At 38.1% G+C, this 19,800-nt stretch overlaps 1 protein-coding gene across 1 annotated transcript in view; it reads left to right on the forward strand.

Annotated features, from left to right (window-relative positions):
* The window catches only part of MTHFD1L (methylenetetrahydrofolate dehydrogenase (NADP+ dependent) 1 like), a 148,735-nt gene that overhangs the window by 48,965 nt on the left and 79,970 nt on the right, over positions 1–19,800 (forward strand). The window contains exons 19-20 of the mRNA XM_029962722.1: positions 5,147–5,215; positions 10,954–11,065. Of these exons, the coding sequence (XP_029818582.1) occupies positions 5,147–5,215; positions 10,954–11,065 (181 nt within the window). The remainder of the gene's footprint in view (positions 1–5,146; positions 5,216–10,953; positions 11,066–19,800) is intronic.

The following is a 19,800-nucleotide window of genomic DNA, read 5'->3' on the forward strand; positions in this document are numbered from 1 at the left end:
TTTAAAGCAGTGTTCTGTATTATACAACAGAAGAACTACACAGGAAAAAAAAAATCATCACAATCTGAAGGATATGTGTTATGAGCATCTGCACTATGCTGCTGCTTTCTAATTCTTCTGAAGGGTCTCCAATACCATGCACTGGGAGGACTTGTGTGCATGTCATGATTGTGCAGTGCAGAAACTCCAACTCCTTTGTTCTGCAGTGTGTTACAAATGAGTATGAGAACTATGGGAATAATAGGAACGTGATATAATGATTAAGGCCCTTTGGAGAACTGAATTCTATTCCTGTGATTTTTTGCAGAACTTGTGTGATGCTGTGTCCATACTAACTGATTCTTACAGTACGTAAGGAGTTACACATTCCTCAGTCTGGTTTAATACTAGGGACCTAAACAGCAGAAAATTGTGGAAAGAGTGAAACTTCATCAAGAACTTTGAACCAGGAGAAATTATTTCATGCTGTTTCAGGTCAAGCATCCAAAATGAGTGAATACTTTTGAGTTTTATTCTTGTGTGTGCAGGTTTCTCTTCTGAAAACAGAAAAGATTGTTGATTTCTGCAGACTTATTAATATTGGTGAAGAAGTCAGATGCTCTGGTGTTGACATTTAAAAAATGTCAAAATAGGAAATTAATAGCAGGTTTTCTAAAATTTCTTTATCAAATTAAATACTGCTTACTTTGTACAATGGGGAAGAGCTTATGAGTAACTGTACTGCAGTTACTAACTGTATTGCACTGTGAAACTGTACTGTATCAAGTCGAATCATTTGGAAACAACAGCAGAAATATAATCAAAGACTATACTGTGCCATAATTCATATTTACGAGGAAGATAAACTTCTATTCTGTTGTGTAACATTTCATCTCTGTTGCTGATTTGTTCCCACAGGTGGTCAGTCTGTTGAAACAGCTTGCAACTAAACCTACTGTTTCTAGACTTTTAGCTCAGTGTCTACTGTTCCCCTGCCTGTGTTGGTAGAATCCAAGGATTATATCTTGAGCAGATTTTCGTATGTGTCAAGAGGTTTGATGTGAAGCCATTCTCCCCCTGAATTTTTGCCCTCCTTTCAAGTCAGGGTCAGAGAGGAGGTAAAGCTTTATAGCTCAGAAAGGAAAGATCTCAAGACAACCGAACATTGGAAAATCAATATAAAAGGTTTTAGAATGCTCTCAATGCAAGTTCAGTAATTTTGACTTAAATTTTTGTAAAACAAAATCGAGTTTAAAAGCTTGAATCTGTTATAGTCCCTTGACATGGAACATTGTAGCCCAAAGAACTGCAATTGCAGATAGTTTTAAGAAATTTTAAAGGCAGCTTTGTCATGGGAAGTACCACACAACCTGAATAAAGGGTCAATCCTACATGTTACTGAAAAAAATTCTGGGGTTCATGTTTTATATATCCTATACAGATTGAATTTATGCAAGTTTAAATGTTTGACAGTAGTCTTTAGTTCTTTGGAATCTATGTGGAGCAAAACCACTAGACCCTTCTCCATGGTTTGTTTCCAGATATACACACAAAGTATTTCACAAAAACACAATTTCTCTAAATTTTGACTTTATATGCAATATATTTATAATAATACAATAGTAAAACCTAAAATACACATTGGCAGATATAAACCATATGCAGAGATGGGCTAGGAGTAATAGAAAAAAAGATAAATTGAATATTTCATGATTTGAGAAGAGTCCTTCCACAAGAGTAATGGATTAAATGTCTGTCCTCTGTAATGGAATATGCAGAAGTCTTTGCCAAAATGTGGTGCTCATTGTACAGTATTTTGAAGACTTAATTGCTTTTTGGCTTTTACAGTGAGGTAGAATTCTGATGGACACATGCCATATTTTTATGTGACACTAAATGGGTATATGTACCCTAGATCAGTATTTCAGCAGCTATGAAAAATATTAAATAAATATATCACTATTTTTTTAAATAAGACTTCTTAGCTTACTTTCCATGCCATACCATTAGATTTCAGTAATTACAGGACCAAAAAAACCCAGCTCCGTATTTACTTTTATAAATGAACTGTCAGCTGGAGAGATTTTATTCCCTGGTTCATCAGAAACATTGTGTACATAGTTCATTGCAAATAAAAGGCGTTGCAGTTCTTCTCAGATTATGGTTTTATGTTCAGTTCTTTACAGAACTGAAATTGCAGAAAATATTATTATTTTGTTAGACAGTATAGTTTCAAATGGAGGTAAGTTACAGGTACTTCATTATTTTTCTTATAAAGAAAAGGGTTTTTCTCTACCCTTCAGTCTGTGTAACTTCAGTCACAGTAGTTGCTTTCAATCACCTTCCTTGTCATCTACTACTGGCTTTCATTTCCACTCTTGACAGACTTCAGAGACTGCCCTACTGGAAGTTTCTTTAGAAGTATTTCAGTTTTTCATCTAAGTTTGCCTTTCCTGTGTCATGTGTATAATTTTTTTTGTGCTCTATGATCTTTGCTGTCCTGTGGAGCATACCTACCCCAATGGCTGGTGGATAGATGGAAGGAGTATTATTTTCAGAAGTACTTGGGATCATTTCCAGGAGGAAACCCAGAAGAGTTGGATGTCTGTATACATTTGATTCTGACAGTGAGTTAGTGGAAAGATAGTGATCCTTGGGCTGTCACATGCTTAATTGGTGTGTAAGTCTCTAAACCTCTAATTCTTTTATAAAATTCTTTTATAAAAAATTCCTTTTCTGAATTGGAAATGGGAACCTGATTCCCTAAATATCTTTGAGAATCACATCCAGGACTTGGAGTGAGCTGGAGGAATTGTTACTAGATAGTTGGAGGATTGAGGATATGAAGAAATGAAAACTTTATTCTCACAGAGTCATGTCAGATAGGTAGGAAAACTTTGTTTAGCTTTTAAGGACTGCTGTTGACACCAAGCCTGTTTAAGAACCACGGATGGCAGATAGACATGAGGTGTGCCAACTGGAGTATTTGCATCTTTTTTTTCTTTTCTTTCAGCTTCAGATAGAATAAGTTGTTGTGTCCAGAATGCATATCTAATATTTCCCAAATAATGCATAGCTAATATCTCCCAAAAAGTTAAAATGCAGAGGATTACTTCATTATTTTTGTCAGATTGGTGAAGAACTATCAGAAAACAAAGGAGACAGGATTTGACCCTTTATTATCTAGAAGGGGCAGGAGAGGAGGTTGGGGAAGAAGTGTCCTGATTTTATTTTTTACTTCCCCATCCCTTAAGTCTTCTTTCCAGTCACTGTGTCTCGGGTCAGCAGATAGATGTTTGCATGCTTACTTTGAGTGGTCTGGTGGCTACAGTTGGCATGAATTAACATTTGTCATTTGGGGTGATCTTTGGCTGCTCAGGTAGTTATCCTTGCTGTCAACCAGTCGGAAAATCTGATGTAAAGTTTTCCATTTGACTTTTGTTTTTCAGAAATAAGAGTATTTGGGTATATAAGCAGCATAGAACCAGGCTGCTTCTATAGAAGTGATGAAGCCTCACACATTCTGACAGAGCGGGCATGCTTATGTTTCAATCCTAGCTTCTAAAATTAACTTATTAAGAAACAGCAATCTAGTTTTTTGCTAATTCGAAAGATGAAAAACTATATTGTTTTGCTACCAATTTCTCATATTATGTCTCTGTGGATCTGTTGGGTTTTGTAGACAGTGGGAGATGCAGAGAGAGAAGAAAAATCTTCCCCTTTTCTCTCTCCTTTATAGTCCTCCAAGGAAACACTTGCTATGCTTTAGTAGAAACCAGTTCTACTATTTAGGTTTCAATTCAGTTATATCCAAGGCCAAATATTCTGCTTCATTTTCCTCTGAAGTCCATGCTCAGATGTGATGCTCAAAGAGGGGAAAATTTAATTTTATACAGTACTTTACTTATATAATCACCACATACTTTTATGTCTCTTATCTGTTTGACATCAAAATTTTCACACAGACTTTGATTGTTCAAATTTTGGATTAGCTGATAAAAGCTGTGTTGAGAATTATATAGGAACTATTTTTATTGCTCTTCTTTATTTGAATATTTTTGTTCATGCCTTAATAGGCTACTCAGATAAAGTACCCATGTTTTTCAACCTTCATTTTAAACAATTTACAGCAGCTCGGAGTTTTGCTTGGTTTTAATGTTTCTTTTCAATACAAAAAAATATTAAATTCATTTTTTGTGTTCTCTGGCAAGTCTATGAACCACTCTTTATAACATTACTGTGGTTTCTTTGAACCATGATCTAGTTCTTTCCAAACAAAACACATCATCTCAAAATCAAAGTAATTTAGGAAGAAATTTGAACATATGCTGGTGGTTTATAGACAGCACTCCACATATAGTCTGATAGTGATGTGCGCACCCTGTGGCCCTTTTTTTTCTTTTTTTTTTTTTCTAAAATGGGCATTGAGTTTTAGTACAGAGGGATGTCATGACTTTTATTGATTTTAAAGTCAGTCAGTGTGAAATTTATACTTCCAACAAAATTTTTAGGGAGGAGTAAGATTTCTTGCAACCAAAATGCAGCAATTTACTCAGCTCCTTTTGTGCTCTTATTATGACAGTCAGGCATCTCTAACTTTTAATCTTATGATATATTCATTATCTACCCCTAGTAAACTCTGCTTTCATCCTGTGTCTGTTATGTGTATATTTGTACAAGTCTTGGAAAATATCCTTTCTGGTTGTTGGTAGCTATTGATTCATGCTATTGATTCTGTCATGGAAGACATACATATGTCATTTCTTTAGGCAGTTTTAGCAAGTTATTGCCTTCTTACTTTCTCATCTCTCAGTGGCTTTTACTTCCACTTCATCTTTTGTTACCTTGAGCGTCCTCCTACTGGTCGCTTAATAACTGTTTCTGGTCTCTCCATGAAATAGGACAAATAATTACCTGCTACCTTTTAAGTGTATTCAGAACAAAATCATTATTGTTTCTGACACATTCTGTAAATGCCATATCTTAGAAGTCTTAAGGTAATATCTAAATAAATTCTTTATGCAGCACTGTAACACTGCTTATCCTTTATAGTTTATGAGCACACTTTTCTTTTTGTCTTGAACTTCGACTGTAAGCTTAAGTGTAACTTGAAAATGTTGCACCTTAGAACTGACTTCCCTAAAATGTTCACTCTTTTGTTTTTTAGGGAGTAACAGGTGCTTTGGCAGTTTTGATGAAAGATGCAATTAAGCCCACGCTAATGCAGACATTAGAGGTGAGTGGCTTATGATGCCTGCCCTGCTCCGACTTTCAAGTTCCATATTGTGCTGATCATGCTTCTCTTCAGCAACTGTGCTTAACTTTCAAGGTTCAAGCCCAGGTCAGATCCATAAAGGCATTCTAGCAAATGTTCATTTGTTTATGTTAACTAGTCAACTCTATCTGCATTTATACCTTTGTGGTGGTTGTCTTCCTTTCTTTGAGACTCTGACTATAATCATAATTTCACCTAGTGTTGCAAGCAAGCTGCAGTGCACTGTTGAACTGCTTCTGAGCCCACTGGAAGGCAAGTTGGTCTTCTGAGTCATAGACTTACTACTGTTTCCCACCTTGCTCTTCTGGGGAAGTTTAATTCTTATTTATTTCTTTTGTATGATTGTTCCCATGATGATTCCCACAGTCCAGCATTTTGTGTGGGAAGTAGATGCTTTGCTGCAGCCATTCTAGTCTGTATCACAGTTTGTACCATTCATAACCAGAGGAGAGTACTTTTACCTGTTTATGTTTTTTCAAAAGATGGCTCCCAGCCACCTAATATTGCCATAGTGCCTTCAGGAACTAAATGAAGCTTTACTGGGCTATGACAGGAATGGTTTACACTTACCCTAGTGAGCTGTCTTCCAACAGCTTAAAGAATGCAGAATTAGTACAACCTAACTTTGTGTCTGGGCAGTCTAGTATTGCCTTTTCCATGGGAAACTGAATGATGAGCAACATTCAAGTTTAGAGGGAGAAAAAAAAAGAGGAAATAATAAAGCAGATTTGGAGAAAAATTAGTTTGTATTTTTGAAAGTTTGACCATCAAAATTACATAGCTGGAACATTCCTGGTATGGTGAAAAGTTAAAGAATGTAGAAATACATGAGTTCAATTGGTGGTTAGCAAAAATGTCTCGTTTTCTAAAACATGACAAAGTGATAGCTACCTTTTTGCTTTTGTGTTTAGATGGGGTCAAATTCCTACTCTTGGGGAAGATTTAGAAAAGTAGAATTTAAGTCTATGTTATTTTATTATAAGCATCTAATTATTTTCTCCTGCAAAGAAGATCTGTTCTTTCATGTGGCTGTATGAAGAATGTATGTGTGTGTCAGAATTCAATATAACATCCAATAGCAGAAACTGGAGGTCACGTAGGATCAAGAATGTCATGGCCAGAACTGTGTATTAAATCACCACTTGGATAACCCTGTGTGTGATAAGCGTCACTGACAATGTAGCTTTGATTCTGACTGTTTAGTCTGTGTCACTCTATTTGCACTTTGCATATCTGTTAGAAAATAATGTGGTTTTGTTGCAGTGTTCTAAAGGACAATTATAAATGTCAGAAGGGTTTCTTTTGATTGATAGGCATTTGGTTCTGGGACTTGCATACATTTATTTTTTCACTGCATTTCTTTATATTCACATTTCTATGCAATAAAATTCCTGCCTTTTATGTGGTATTCTTTTCTAGTCTAATCTATGCTATGGCTGAAACATCTGCCAACTTTCATCAAACACTATTGCTTGTTAGCAGGACCCTGACCACAGTACCCAAAGATATATTTTTCCCCAAAATTGTCTCATAAAGTTATTTTTAAAACAGCAAACTAAAGCAGCTCAGAAGACTGCTTCATGCTCCAGTCCTTCAATTTGAGTCCTAAAGATGATTTTTTGTTACCTTTTGAATACCTGTTGGCTTTCAGGCTAATATGAGTCACCTCTCCAGGAATGGAGATCTTCAGCTTACGTAAACATTTTCCAAGATGGTGCTGTGCTTTGGCTGATGTCCTGTTGGACTGTGTCATTGCTCTTGTGTAGAGATGCAGTGGCCTACTCTGTTACTGCTTGTGCTGTTACTGCTGCTCTTGAGCCTCAAGCTTGTATCATGTTCCATTTTGTGACTAAATACCTTTTATTATTTTAATTATTTATCTGAATAGATTTGAGAGGTGCTAATTTCAATTGCTTCAGTTAAAACAAAAAAAAAAAGAAGGGAATAAGGAGGATACTGTGAGCTGCACATATGAATGTTCTGTAGTGATCCGCTTGTGTGTTTAGAGCCTAAGGGTGAAGTACCTTCCTAATATCCAACCTAAACCTCCCCTGACACAGCTTCAGACCATTCCCTCGGATCCTGTCACTGGCCACCACAGAAAAGAGATCAGTGCCGATCCCTCCTCTTCCCCTCACAAGGAAGTTGCAGACTGCAATGAGGTCTTCCCTCAGTCTCCTCTTCTCCAGGCTGAACAGACCAAGTGACCTCAACCACTCCTCATACAGCTTCCCCTCAAGGCCCTTCACCATCTTTGTTGCCCTCTTTCAGACACTCTAATAGCTTAATATCTTTCTTATACTGTGGTGCCCAAACCCACACACAGTATTCCAGGTGAGGCCACACCAGTGCAGAGCAGAGCAGAACAATCCCCTCCCTCGACCAGCTGGCGATACTTTGCCTGATGCCCCCCAGGACACGGTTGGCCCTCCTGGCTGCCAGGGCACTGCTGGCTCACATTCAACTTGCTGTTGACCAGGACCCCCAGGTCCCTTTCCGTGGCACTGCTTTCCAGTATCTTATTCCCCAGTCTGTACATACATCCAGGGTTGCCCTGTCCCACATGCAGAATCCAGCATTTTCCCTTGTTGAGCTTCATATGGTGGTGATTGCCCAGCCCTCTAATTTGTCAAGGTCTTTCTGCGAGGCCTCCCTGCCATTGGAGGTGATGTTTGAAAAGTGACCAGCAGTGATTGACCCCAGCACCTGCAAAAACATTTTCCCACGGGACCTTCCTTACTAATTCCCTGAGCAGCCTGAAATCTGCTCTCCTCATGTCCAGAGTTGAGGTTTTGCTGGTATTTTTCCTCCTGTCAACAGAAATTTTAAACTCGATCACTTTGTGGTCGCTGTGGCCAAGACAGCCACCAGTCTCCACTTCACTGAGGAGATCCACTCTGTTGACAAACAGCAGATCAAAGAGGGCATCTTTCTGAGTCATCTCCCTTAGGACCTGTTCCGTAAAGTTATCATCTAGGTTTTCAGGAATCTTCTGGCCCAGGTTGTACCAGCTGTGTGATGCCCCCAGTTGATTTCTGGCAAGTTGAAGTCCCCTGTAAGGACAACACAGAGAACGCCAATGCAGCTCAGAATGTGCTGTGGACCTGTCCTGCTGGCAGGGTGAAACTGTTCACCAAAGCAGGTCTTTCAGATCACTTTGGTTTTGGGGAATGGCAAAAAAACTGCCAGAGGAGATATCTTCTGGGTGACTTCCAGCTGATACTGACACTTGATTTAGCATAATTTGTAAGTCATAGTGTCTGTGGGTAGCAGTGCCTGGAAGTAGCCGTTGCAGAGACAGCTGCACTCCTCTGTGATCTGGCCATGAGCCTGTAGAAGAGAATTGTGTTAAGCTGTGGAAGTCTGAGGAGTTGCTTCTAAGGGCCTGTGAAAGGAGAAAAGAACAACTCAGTAGATTTGCACCAGCTTTATATGTATGTCTGCATGCACTGGAGAAGAGGTTCAGAAGGTCCTAAATCAAAAAATACCAAATGCCAGTCCTGCATGGGACTGAACTGGCAACTTGTGTCTGTGCATTTTAATTTGCTGGTTTTTAAAGCGATTTCTTGGTGGGTTGCTTTCCATCACAACCCTGCTACTCTGTCACCAGAAATACCACCTGAAAATATTAGTGGTTGACAGTGTTTTATATGCAGGAATGACAGTGAAATATCAAAATGAGAGATGTGAGACACTCCACCTACAATAACTGCAGACTTGAGTAGAACTTATATCCAGTGCTGTAGAATTAAAATTACTCTGTTTGGAATGTACATCATGATTTCATAGTGTTTATCCATGTTTCTCATGACACATTTGTTCTCTCATCAACTGATCCCTTAATGTTTAGCATTTATTTATACCATGAGTAACAGAGCAGCTGCTCTATGGGGCAACTCTTTGTAGTTGCAGGCTGGCTGCTTTGGGATGGTTTGTTGTATTACGTTTGAAGTGCCACTCACAGTAAAGATGAGAGAAGGATGGTAATAAGTATTATAAACATCCTTCTAATGACCACATAACTTCAGATATTTATTGACATTCTGGGTTTATTTTCTTTTACTGAAACTTGGATAATAAAATTTTCTGTACTGAAAACAGTCAGCAGAATGCATCTATTTGTTTCTCAATATAATTTATTAAGAGCGTAGCAAAACTAACTGGCACTCTACAGAGTAGGACAGATGGACTGACACAGTCACTAAAGCTGGCCTGAGAAGACATTGTTGTCTCTGTTCCAGGGTGTGCCTGAGATCCTGCTAGAGTTCACTCCCTTCGGTACCCAGACTTTACTTTTCTGCCAGGATTGCTTATGTAAAAAAACCATTCTAAGAGGTCCTCCTTTTCTTCTGGTGGATTTCAGAGCTCCAGGGGAGCATCTGTCCATGCCAGTGATTTAGTAGTGTGTTTGGATTTTAAGTTAGTGGCAGGAGGCCTCTTGACTACCAATGGATCCTACTGTCTAAATTTCCTCCCTATTTGTGTTGTGTGGATGAACTCTTGGAAGCACAATTACACAAGGAATGTTGTGGGAGACTCTTCTGGCACCTCTCTTTGCACAGCTGCCACAGTATGGGCTCAGCTGCCCTCTCACTGGCTGTAGTTGTGCTTCCGTGCTTCACATATGCCCATGTGTGTTCTAGGCTCTAGCAAGACCAGCCCTGTAATTGCATGCCACAAGAAATTATGACTTGGAAGACTAAAATTAAATTTAGTGACTAATAAAAGATAAATTGGAATAAATCCTATGGATTTGAATCTAGTAGTTGAAACCTGCAGTCTTATTTATTTGATTGCCAGAAGCGTAAATACTGGATTAAAGTAGAAGTAAAACTTAAGTTTTAGTACAAGGTTGAGTGGAGAAGTTGTGTAAGTTACCTACGGGTTGAGCTACTGTCTGTTACTTTTCTATGAATGAAGCAGGTTCTGATGTCTAGGCCTGTTAGTGAATGAGGTCTGAAGCATCTGAGATGTATCTAGAACCCCTAAATTGTCTAACAGCGCTTCCGTCCTGTATGCGCTTTGATTTCGATATCATGTTGATTAGTCTGCAAAAGTATTGAGGTTTTTACCTAATGTGCTGGTTTGGGCTGGGATAGGTTTAATTTTCTTCACATTAGCCAGTATGAAGCTGTGTTCTGGATTTCTGCTGAAGACAGTGTTGGTAACACAGGGATGTTTTTGTTACTGCTGAGCTGGGCTTACACAGACTCAAGGCCTTTTCTGCCTCTCACCCCAGCAAGGAGGCTGGGGGTGCACAAAATGTTGGGACGGGACTCAGCCAGGACAGCTGACCCCAACTGACTGGAAGGATATCCCATGCTATATGGCATCATGCTCAGCATATAAAACTGTTGGAAGAAGGAGGAAGGGAGGGACATTTAGAGTGATGGCATTTGTCTTCCCGAGTAACCGTTACACGTGATGGAGCCCTGCTTTCCTGGGGATGACCTGCCTGCCCATGGGAAGTAGTGAATTAATTCCTTGGTTTACTTTGCTTGTCTGTGCAGCTTTTTCTTTACCTATTAAACTGTTTTTATCTCAATCCACGAGTTTTCTCAGCTTTTGTCCTTCCGATTCACTCCCCCATCCCAGTGTTGGAGAAGTGAGTAATGTGTAATGTGGGGCTTAGTTGCTGGCTGAGATTAAACCATGGCATCTATTCACTGAATTAATGAATATATTTTTTTATTATTCAGGGAACACCAGTATTCGTTCACGCTGGACCTTTTGCTAACATTGCACATGGAAATTCCTCTGTTTTGGCAGATAAAATTGCCCTTAAATTAGTTGGAGAGAAAGGATTTGTAGGTAAGTAATTATTTGGTTTATTATGTTATGATTTGTTGGTAAAGTGGCAAACAGTGATGTAAGTGAATGGAAAAAATTAGCAATGAAAGGTAAGAATTCTACTTTATTATTAATATCAGCGTAAAATAATCTTAAAATGAATGTGCAAAAAGCCAAAAGCACTTCTCTTACCCTGCCCTTTGTCTCAAGTGATCCTATCACTATGTTCGAGACTCTATAAGGTGGCTGAACCAGTCAAATGACTGTATAGTATTGAAAGAGTTGTCCTGTTGTTCATTGTATTAGTATCCATTTGACCTCACTTGATAGCCAACAGAAACCATTCTTTTTTCCTGCTGAATTATTTCTCTGCCAGTTCAGCAGACTCAGCCAAATAAGAAGTCAGATGACCATGAGCCAGTGCAGAGGAACAGCAGAGGCAAGGTGGTTGAAGAAAGAGTAATACTGCCTCATTTTGATGGCTGTGAGCCATTAAGTTGGTCCAGCTGCATTGTCAAACCTTGTCATGAGGCCCTTAAGTTCCCATAAAAGCATTTGGCTGGGCGGATTCTTTTTATATTAGGAATTCAACCTGGACAAGCGGCAATACACATATAGAACTTACGGTTGCAGGCAAAAAAAACTTGTGACTGAACAATGAACTAGCTTTAAAAATTGTCATGTGTGTTTAAACCTTAGAATTAATAAAATAAAAGGAGTGTTGCTGCTTTGCAGTTGTAATGACTTTGCACTGCTGCAGCCATTCTCTTCTGTGTCGTGAACACCCAGATTGGCTTCCATTAGTCCTAAAGCTGGAGTTCAAGTATCTGTGAACAGTGCTCTTGAAGAGGTGCAGTAATGTGAAACATGAGGTTTCTAATGCTAGCATGCTTAAACTAGTAGAGAAACATTTATGTATATGCTTATGTCATACCTTCGCATTGCTATAAATGACATGAAGAGGACCAAATAACTTGAAAGTAAGTTTTTTAAATAGAAAAAAAACTATTTAAAAAACTGTTCTATTTAAATTCATTGGTAATCATAAAAAAGATGAGTTGTTTGCATTGTTATAGAATGTGTATACTTTTTGTTATGACACAAATCAACCTATATATTTACAGATTGAGAATAGAAAGGTTTCTTATAAGAAGTTATTGATTACTGAACAAAAATAGAGAAGGAAATCTTAAAAAGTAACAAAAATTTAAATAAAACAAAGTAAAAATAAAGGATTGAAACCTGTAGTAGATCATATTGACTTTGAAAAAATCCCAAAGAAATATGTCACTTTGGTATTCTCTAACAACAAAATGGGTGTACAAGTAGAAATTTTATTATTCAATTATCTTGAAGGTTTCTTCTTTTTAAACAGTACTTGTTGATTTTCTATTTTCTATTTTAGTTGTTTATCTCTATAGAAGTAAGTTTCTGATCTCCCTAAGCATTCTGTGCCTTGAATTTTTTTTAAATCCTTGGGTTTTTTTAAATGGAGCAGCAAAGTTCACACAATGATTTTTAGATCCTTGTTAGGATATTTTTAACAAAATTAGTTCTTAGAGTCAGTTTTTGCTAACCTCTGCCCTTCTGATTCAATATAATTTGCAAAGATTGTTGCATGTTTGCGTGTGATATTTTTTTAGCAAAGAGTGTTCTTGGGAAAAGTTTGATTCAGTATTCTGCTCTCACTTCTTCTGTTGAGGTTGGAGTAGCTAGGAAGATGCTGACCTGTGTAAGAAAATAGATCATTACTGTTAAGGTGATGAAACATGAACTTTTCAAGGTAGTCTGGGCACATGTTATGTGTTTGCATTTCCTTTTTTAAATGCGTGATCATGTCAAGGGAAAAGGTTGTTTTTTACAGCGTTACTGTTGTACAACTAAGGGGTCTGTTTATTTCACTCTAATATAATCAAACATCCATTCAAAGAAGAACATTTTACATTCTGAATACATTTATTTAATGGTAATCAAATTGATATTTCACTAAGCCATATTTGTTGTTCCATGGCTCTGTGGAATGAGGCCTATAAGCATTTAGAGTAACTAATGTTTTTCATAAGCCTGGTGAAGTGACTTTGTTTCTGCAGTGAGCTATCTTTTCAAGTGGGAAGTCTGTTTTGTATCACTTGAATGAAAGTATGTTGGCAACAGTCTTGAGTCTTAATACAGGTTTTGGAGCCTGAAATATCACCTCGGATTTGGATTCCCTTCCATTCAACGTGTCCCTCAGGAACTAAGAATGTATCCTTGCATTTCTTGCTTTTTTTTGGTCTTACCCACCTGTTTGTCTTTAACACTCTTTTCTCTTTTATTTGTCTTTGGCCCGAGTTTCTCTGTCGGGAGACAAAGCAGCGTAGCTTCAATAGAGTAAAACCTTTGTGCATTGCCAGCTAAAGGCTCTTGTTCAGATTTTATTCTACGGAACACAAATCCCTGTGAAACTGATTTCAGAACAAGACTGCCTTTGCTCTGTGGAAGAAGGAACTTCAACATGATTTGTAGATCCTTGTTAGATTATTAAAAGCAATAGTTCATAGAGTGGCCTACTTAAATAAACTTTGCAGATAGTCACAAGTGTAAATGTTTGTTCTAATGGTTGTAATTACTGTAAGCTTTATGGTTTCAAAAAATACATTTATTCTGGTACCTAGTCAGAGCATGTGGGCAGAGACCTCATGTAGGACTCACTGGCTTATTAAATACTGTCCTATTCTACCCTACAAAACTGGAGTCTAAAATGACAGCTACGAAGTGTCCCACATTGAAGGTCCCATCCATACAAACAGGGAGCCCAGTGCCTTGTGAATTCTGCACGGCAAAGCAGTTAGCAAGAAACTCCACTGCTTTCCTGCTTAGTGTGGAGTTTGCCTGAACCCATTATAGCCATTGAAACTGCATGGGGAAAGCTGATCCTGCAGTTAATTCAGACAGACAGAGTGCAGGCCAGCTATGCTGCAGTTGGATAACTACCTGAACAAGTTTAGTTACTCACTCTTCCTAAAAGTAAAAATTTTCACTGTTCCACATTTCCCTGGTCACTGTTCTCATGCATTGGATCTGACACTCATTAAATCTTGTATGAGCGATTAGAGTTCACATTCTGCCATGTAGGTTACTTGCACAAGCTCATAAAAGAACCTAAGAGGCACTAGAAATAGCATAGGGTAGCTGGAAGAACCGTGTGGCTGGGAGAGGCATTTTAGGGAGCACAGGCTAAGAAACTGGCTCTCAGCCTTATGCAAGTGCATCCAAAGCAGGAACGTAAGTTGCATAGTCTGCAATTAAATTGATTTCTTGTATAGTAGAATAAATATCTTAATGTATGTGTGTTATTTCACCATGAGATGGGATGATGATATATAAATCATATATATAATCTCTATATTTATTGGTTTATTTATTTAGTATTTATATCTATTTTTAATTTATTCTTTTATTTTTTACTTTTACCATAGTTATTTTAGAGCAGAATCTCCTGCTAAGTTTGTAGACTATTAAGGAGAATAGCGTGGCTTGAACTTGCAACACAGTTTTACAAACATAGACTTTTTAAATTTTCTGTCCTGGTTTAAGCACCCTCCTTCCTCCTGCTGCTTGTTTACAGTCCTGTGTAACCCCTCTCTTTCACCAGCACACCTGTTCATAGCTTATCCACGTGATAAACTGAACTGGAGGGTTCATCTTGACTGAAAACAACTACAACAAAAAAAAATCTCTTTCCTTCCCCCTTGCAAGACAGTGTTTGGGCAAACAGTTTTGTGTGATGGGGGAAGATGAGATAATGTCACATAAGATGGTATTTTAGCTGAAATAAATATTTATAATATTATAGTCTCATTTGGAGGTCTGAAGTGCCAGTAAAGCTACTGTGGATGCACTAGCTAGTCAGACTAAGCCTGCATTGCCAGAGCAGTTAAATCTGTCTCCTTTCTCAACCTTTGCTCAACTGTTTTTGCATGACATCCTGGCAGAAACCTATTGCCCTTTTTGTTGGCTTACTTTTCTGCTGACTTAACACAGAAGCAGTTCAACCCAGAGTCACAAAAACACCAGAGCTGGTGCAGGAGAGGGTGAGTTGGGACAGCCAGCAGTGAAAAACCAATCTGTCATGTAGATCCCACTGTTTGTGTGCCATGGCCAAGGCAAAAAAAAAAATCCTCTCAAAAAGTTCTTTTTAAATTTGTTTTTAAACCTTACTTTCTCTCTCTGGCCTGCATTGCCTGTTTCTCTGCTTGCTCTGCAGCCTAAATTGCAGCATGCTGTGCCTTTTGAGTAGTGTCAAGTAGCAATAATGTAGACAGTCTGTTTTAAAAAAAAAAAGTAAGCAAAATTTAACCATTGAGGCCTGTTGTGAACTCTCCCTAGTTGAAGGCATTCCCTGCTTCAGTTTCAGGTATCCAAGTGAATCACAGGCCCTCATTAAGTTATAGATAGCTTAAGCCTTTTAGCACAGCTTGTTCTTTCTCTCTTCCCTGAGCCTTGTTGCTACGTACTGACAACTGAGCCTTTTTCTCTAATGTTGAGTTCTTGGTACGAGTTTTGCTACTGAACTTTTCATGCAATACCTTGGTTGGTTTGCACTTGTTTGTCTTGTCAGCCTTTTACTGCTTGGGGCCAGTTTCCTTGCAGATTCCTCCCCACCTTTGCTGCGAGCAAGTGTGTCCCACTGAGGACGGGTACATGATGCAGGCACCCCCTGTACTGGAGAGCATCCTTGCTGATGGCCCGGGAAGTGGTACCCCGGGGAATGTTGAGTGTACCCATCATCACAATTGCCATCAGAGTTTTGTGGTCTCTCACACACCTCTTTAGCCCCTCTGGCAGCAGCCTGAAATCTGTTTCTGGCATTTTGTTTTCCTTTTGTATGAAAGGTTGCCTAAAATGGCCTGGTTAACTAATTCTATGTCACTTGGTTTTGAGGCACCTTAATTCTTAAACAGTGAAGAAAGTTGACATCTCAGCAGTGGCAGGGAAAGGAGCTTGGCATTAGGGCTGAATCCTGTATTACAAATAAGTGGGGAAGTATATATATATATAAGCAATTACTTCCTTTGAGTTTTTTATTTGTTTTGTGATATTAACCTCTTTCATTCCTCTTTTGTTCTTCCTCACTTCTCTAGTGGGAAGTAACTCAAATTCATGGCTGATCCATAGAAGTTGTTCAATACTGAAGGCCACACCTGGTGTAAATTGCAACTGAACCCGAAGCCTAACAGCATCTTGTGCTGAGGCTGAGGTGCCCAGCCCCATAAGTGACCCAGATGAGAAAGGTGTGGAGGGAGTAATGTTGGTGCAGTGCTGTGCTACCCTTAGCATTACTTTTGCAGCTCCTGTGTCCCTGAAGCTCTAGGTTTTGTGGCTCTCTGAACTCAGGGCTGTCCTGAGTTGTATTTGTCAGCGTGTCAGAAATTATTGCAGTACACAACAGATTGTCCCATCCATCTCTTTAATCCCTTGAAGGTATTTCAGCTGAGTATAGGAGTTGTAAATCAGAAGATAAGTGAAGCGTGAGTATATTTTTGGAATCTTAAACCAAAGTTTTTCTGAAGTTTGTTTTTCAGGTTTGGACTTTATTTTTGGTAATTGCTTTCTTTCCTACTCCTAATAAACCTGTTGCATTCAATGCCAAGAGCATGCTGTGCTAGGCAACTTTGTCCTTGTGGTGTATCAGGTGACAAGAGGAGGACTATTGCAAGCTATTGGTGACTTTTTCTTAAGAAAGGTTCACTTTCTGTTTCTTTCTTTAGTTGGTGCACTTGGTGTAATTGGAAAGAATTTGTCACACTTTTTGAATGGTATAAACTCAAGTAGAAGCAGTAAATTTTTATAAGCTAAGTAATGGACTCTTTTTATTGTGTTGGTACTCTTGTTAGAGTAAACTAATGATGCTAGCTGCTTTATCTGTTCAGTACATGAAAAGTTGTATTTCAAAGAGTATCCGTTTCACATACTCTGAGCAGACATTGTATAACAAGTTTATAAAGCACCTTATAAAAATTGTATGTGTTTAGTACACTAAGCAAATAATCTTCAGTAGATTTTTTTCAACGTCATAAGACAACTCAATCCATTTTTTAGTAGCAATCTTTTTCCAAAAAAGGAAATAAAGCCCAAATACTTCGGCTAAACTTCTTTTGGCACCAGTACCCCATGGGATATTATTATATTTAAATGTTGAGTTCAAGGATTTATTTTCATATTTTTTCTTTGCTTGATACCATTAGAAGGGGATTCCATGCAGTGATCCTCCAGAAAGCTTTAATTTTTAAGAAGCTACCCAGCATCTTTCTGGATTGTGTTATTTAATCTCTGACCTCCTAACTCTTATTTTCACAAGAAACAAAATGTAATGTGATTGCATTCCAGTATTTTGCTCTGTGAACAATGTGGGTTTTCTTGCTAAAGGAAGGCTAAGGTTTCATGGTACAGGGTGATTGACTGCTTTATCAGTGTGGGTGTTATTTGCCTGATCTGCTATCTGTGTACTACAAACTAGATAAAGGATGTTCAAAACTTTGCAGTGTTTTCTCTGATCCCATTCATAGTGCAGCTGCTCGAGCAGCTGTGCTAGGAGCAACTGTGATGGTGGTGGGGGAAAGGAAGATGATACTGTGTTAGTTGGTATTGCTGCAAGGCTCTTAAAGTCATGGTTTAATAGTAACATGAGTCAGTGGTACCACAGACTGCAAAATAAGGTGCCATTACTGCTAGGAGATCTGTGAATCTGTGCCATTCGCTTGTGAGTGCTAATGCCATTCACATCCTAGGTGCCCTTTTTATTTCTTTCTTCACAATTGCTGAGGTAAAAGTAAATTCCATTTCTTTCACGTGTTGTAAAATGGAAACAAAAAAATCATCATCTTCTCCCTTCTGCTTTTAAAATCATAGCAAATTTTCTTATCAGTAAGCAGGAAAGTCTTCAGAGATGAGATGCAGTGCAACACATTTTTCTTCACTGACAGGAAGTCAGGGTTCCTGAGAGCTGAGCTTACTTATTGCCTTGTCACAAATAATCTGGGTGCAAATCGTGCTTGCTTATGGATTGCTTCAACTGAAAGTCAGGTGACAATGATCTAAATTACTTTCTATTGCAGAAAGTGCTTAAAACAGTCTTGAAATAATTTATGAATTATCATGTCAAATGAGAATCAAATCTTTTCTTATATCTTTGTATGTTCAGAGTCCTTGAGAAAGTTCTGGCTCCACATTGTCACTGCATATTTCTTTAAACTTTTTCTTCTGACCTTTAGGATACATTGCAAAATAAAACTTTTCAGAAGTATTGAGTAGAAGAAAGCTGTCCTGAATGTTTTTATGTGTCAGGAAGCATTGACGTCAGTAGCATATGTCACTGTATTTCAGAGTTGAACTAATTTGAAATCTTATAAATTATGCAAAAGTAAACTCAAAACTGAAAGTTGGTATTGATTGTGAACTACTGACTTATGTCTAACCCATATTACGCTTGTCATAAAAAAGCGGTGTTTTGCCAATTCAGGCGAGGTGGTGCTATTTTGAAGACAAAACCTCATAAATTAAGTACTGTGTTGTGAGATTTTACCTTCTTCCATTTTAAAAAGAATTATGTCTAGAAAGTGTTGGAAATTCACTTGACCTTTCCTTGCTACAAAATGTATTGGTACATGTTTGTTCCCAAATCTGCTGTTTATGTCCAGAATTATGAGGGGTAATTTACAGGAACAAAATAATATATGATTATAAACCATCAGCCATTTAGCATGACTTCTCTGCTTTACCTGACAAGCATATCAGATGATCTTCAGGAACTGATGGGACTGTAGTTTGAAACTAGCTAGGATTTTTAACTCTTGCTGCTGGTAAGCTGCCTGGGTTTCCATGGCCAATTTGTACTCATTTGTTCTTCTTCTGTATTACTGTGTTACAGCTTTGTCTTCTCTTTCTCAAGTGATAATTTTTATACTGTCTCTAACTATTCAAACACACATTTTTTTATACATCACTGTGATTGACTTAATACTGCTAGGCTCCCTGATTCTTCTCTGATGTTTGCAAGTATGAAGTTCCCAAATTGTAGGTCATATTTTTATCCTTTTTCTCCAATGGCAGTAACTCTTTACCAATAACTTTCATTCTGTTTCTCTTCATTTCTTCCTAAAACCACAGAAACTTTTTCCTGTGTGGTATTCTCGTTCCTCTCTATGATAGCAATGCTTTCAAGCTTTGATATTGCCAGTACACTCTATCGGTGCTCCTCAGTCTTTCTAATGAGGTGGTTTAACAAACAGTCAATGAGAGCCCTCAGGCCAGTTCTCTCTCCTGTCCCACAGTTCTCCTGTTATGGCTGCCTATTCTTCTCTCTTAATCATGTAGTTACCATTTTCTTCTAACCTTGCTAACAGACTCCTTTGTAACAGGTTTTTTTTCCTGAAGGCCAGCTTCTTGAGATGATGTCACATTTTCATTACTGGAGAAAGCTTTGTATCTGGCATAGCCTGCCTCCGGCAGACAAAGGTTATATTTCTTGCTTATTTCAATTTATTTTTTTTTAATTATTCTTTTCTTAAAAATCTGTGAAAACCATCAAGCCTGTAGTCACAAAGATTTCTCCCCACTCCTCCTACATTACTTGAAAATAGATTTTGATACTTTTCAGGTACAAGGCACCAAGAGAAAAGGAACTTATTTGAAATGTTGATACAAACTTTATGGTTTGGGGTTTTTTTCTTCTGAGATTTTGGAATTTCTGATTCACTTTCTTTTAAGAGTAGTAC

Source organism: Manacus vitellinus, unplaced genomic scaffold, assembly GCF_001715985.3.
Source record: "Manacus vitellinus isolate BGI_N305 unplaced genomic scaffold, ASM171598v3 scaffold_4_pilon, whole genome shotgun sequence".
NCBI classification, from domain to species: Eukaryota; Metazoa; Chordata; class Aves; order Passeriformes; family Pipridae; genus Manacus; species Manacus vitellinus.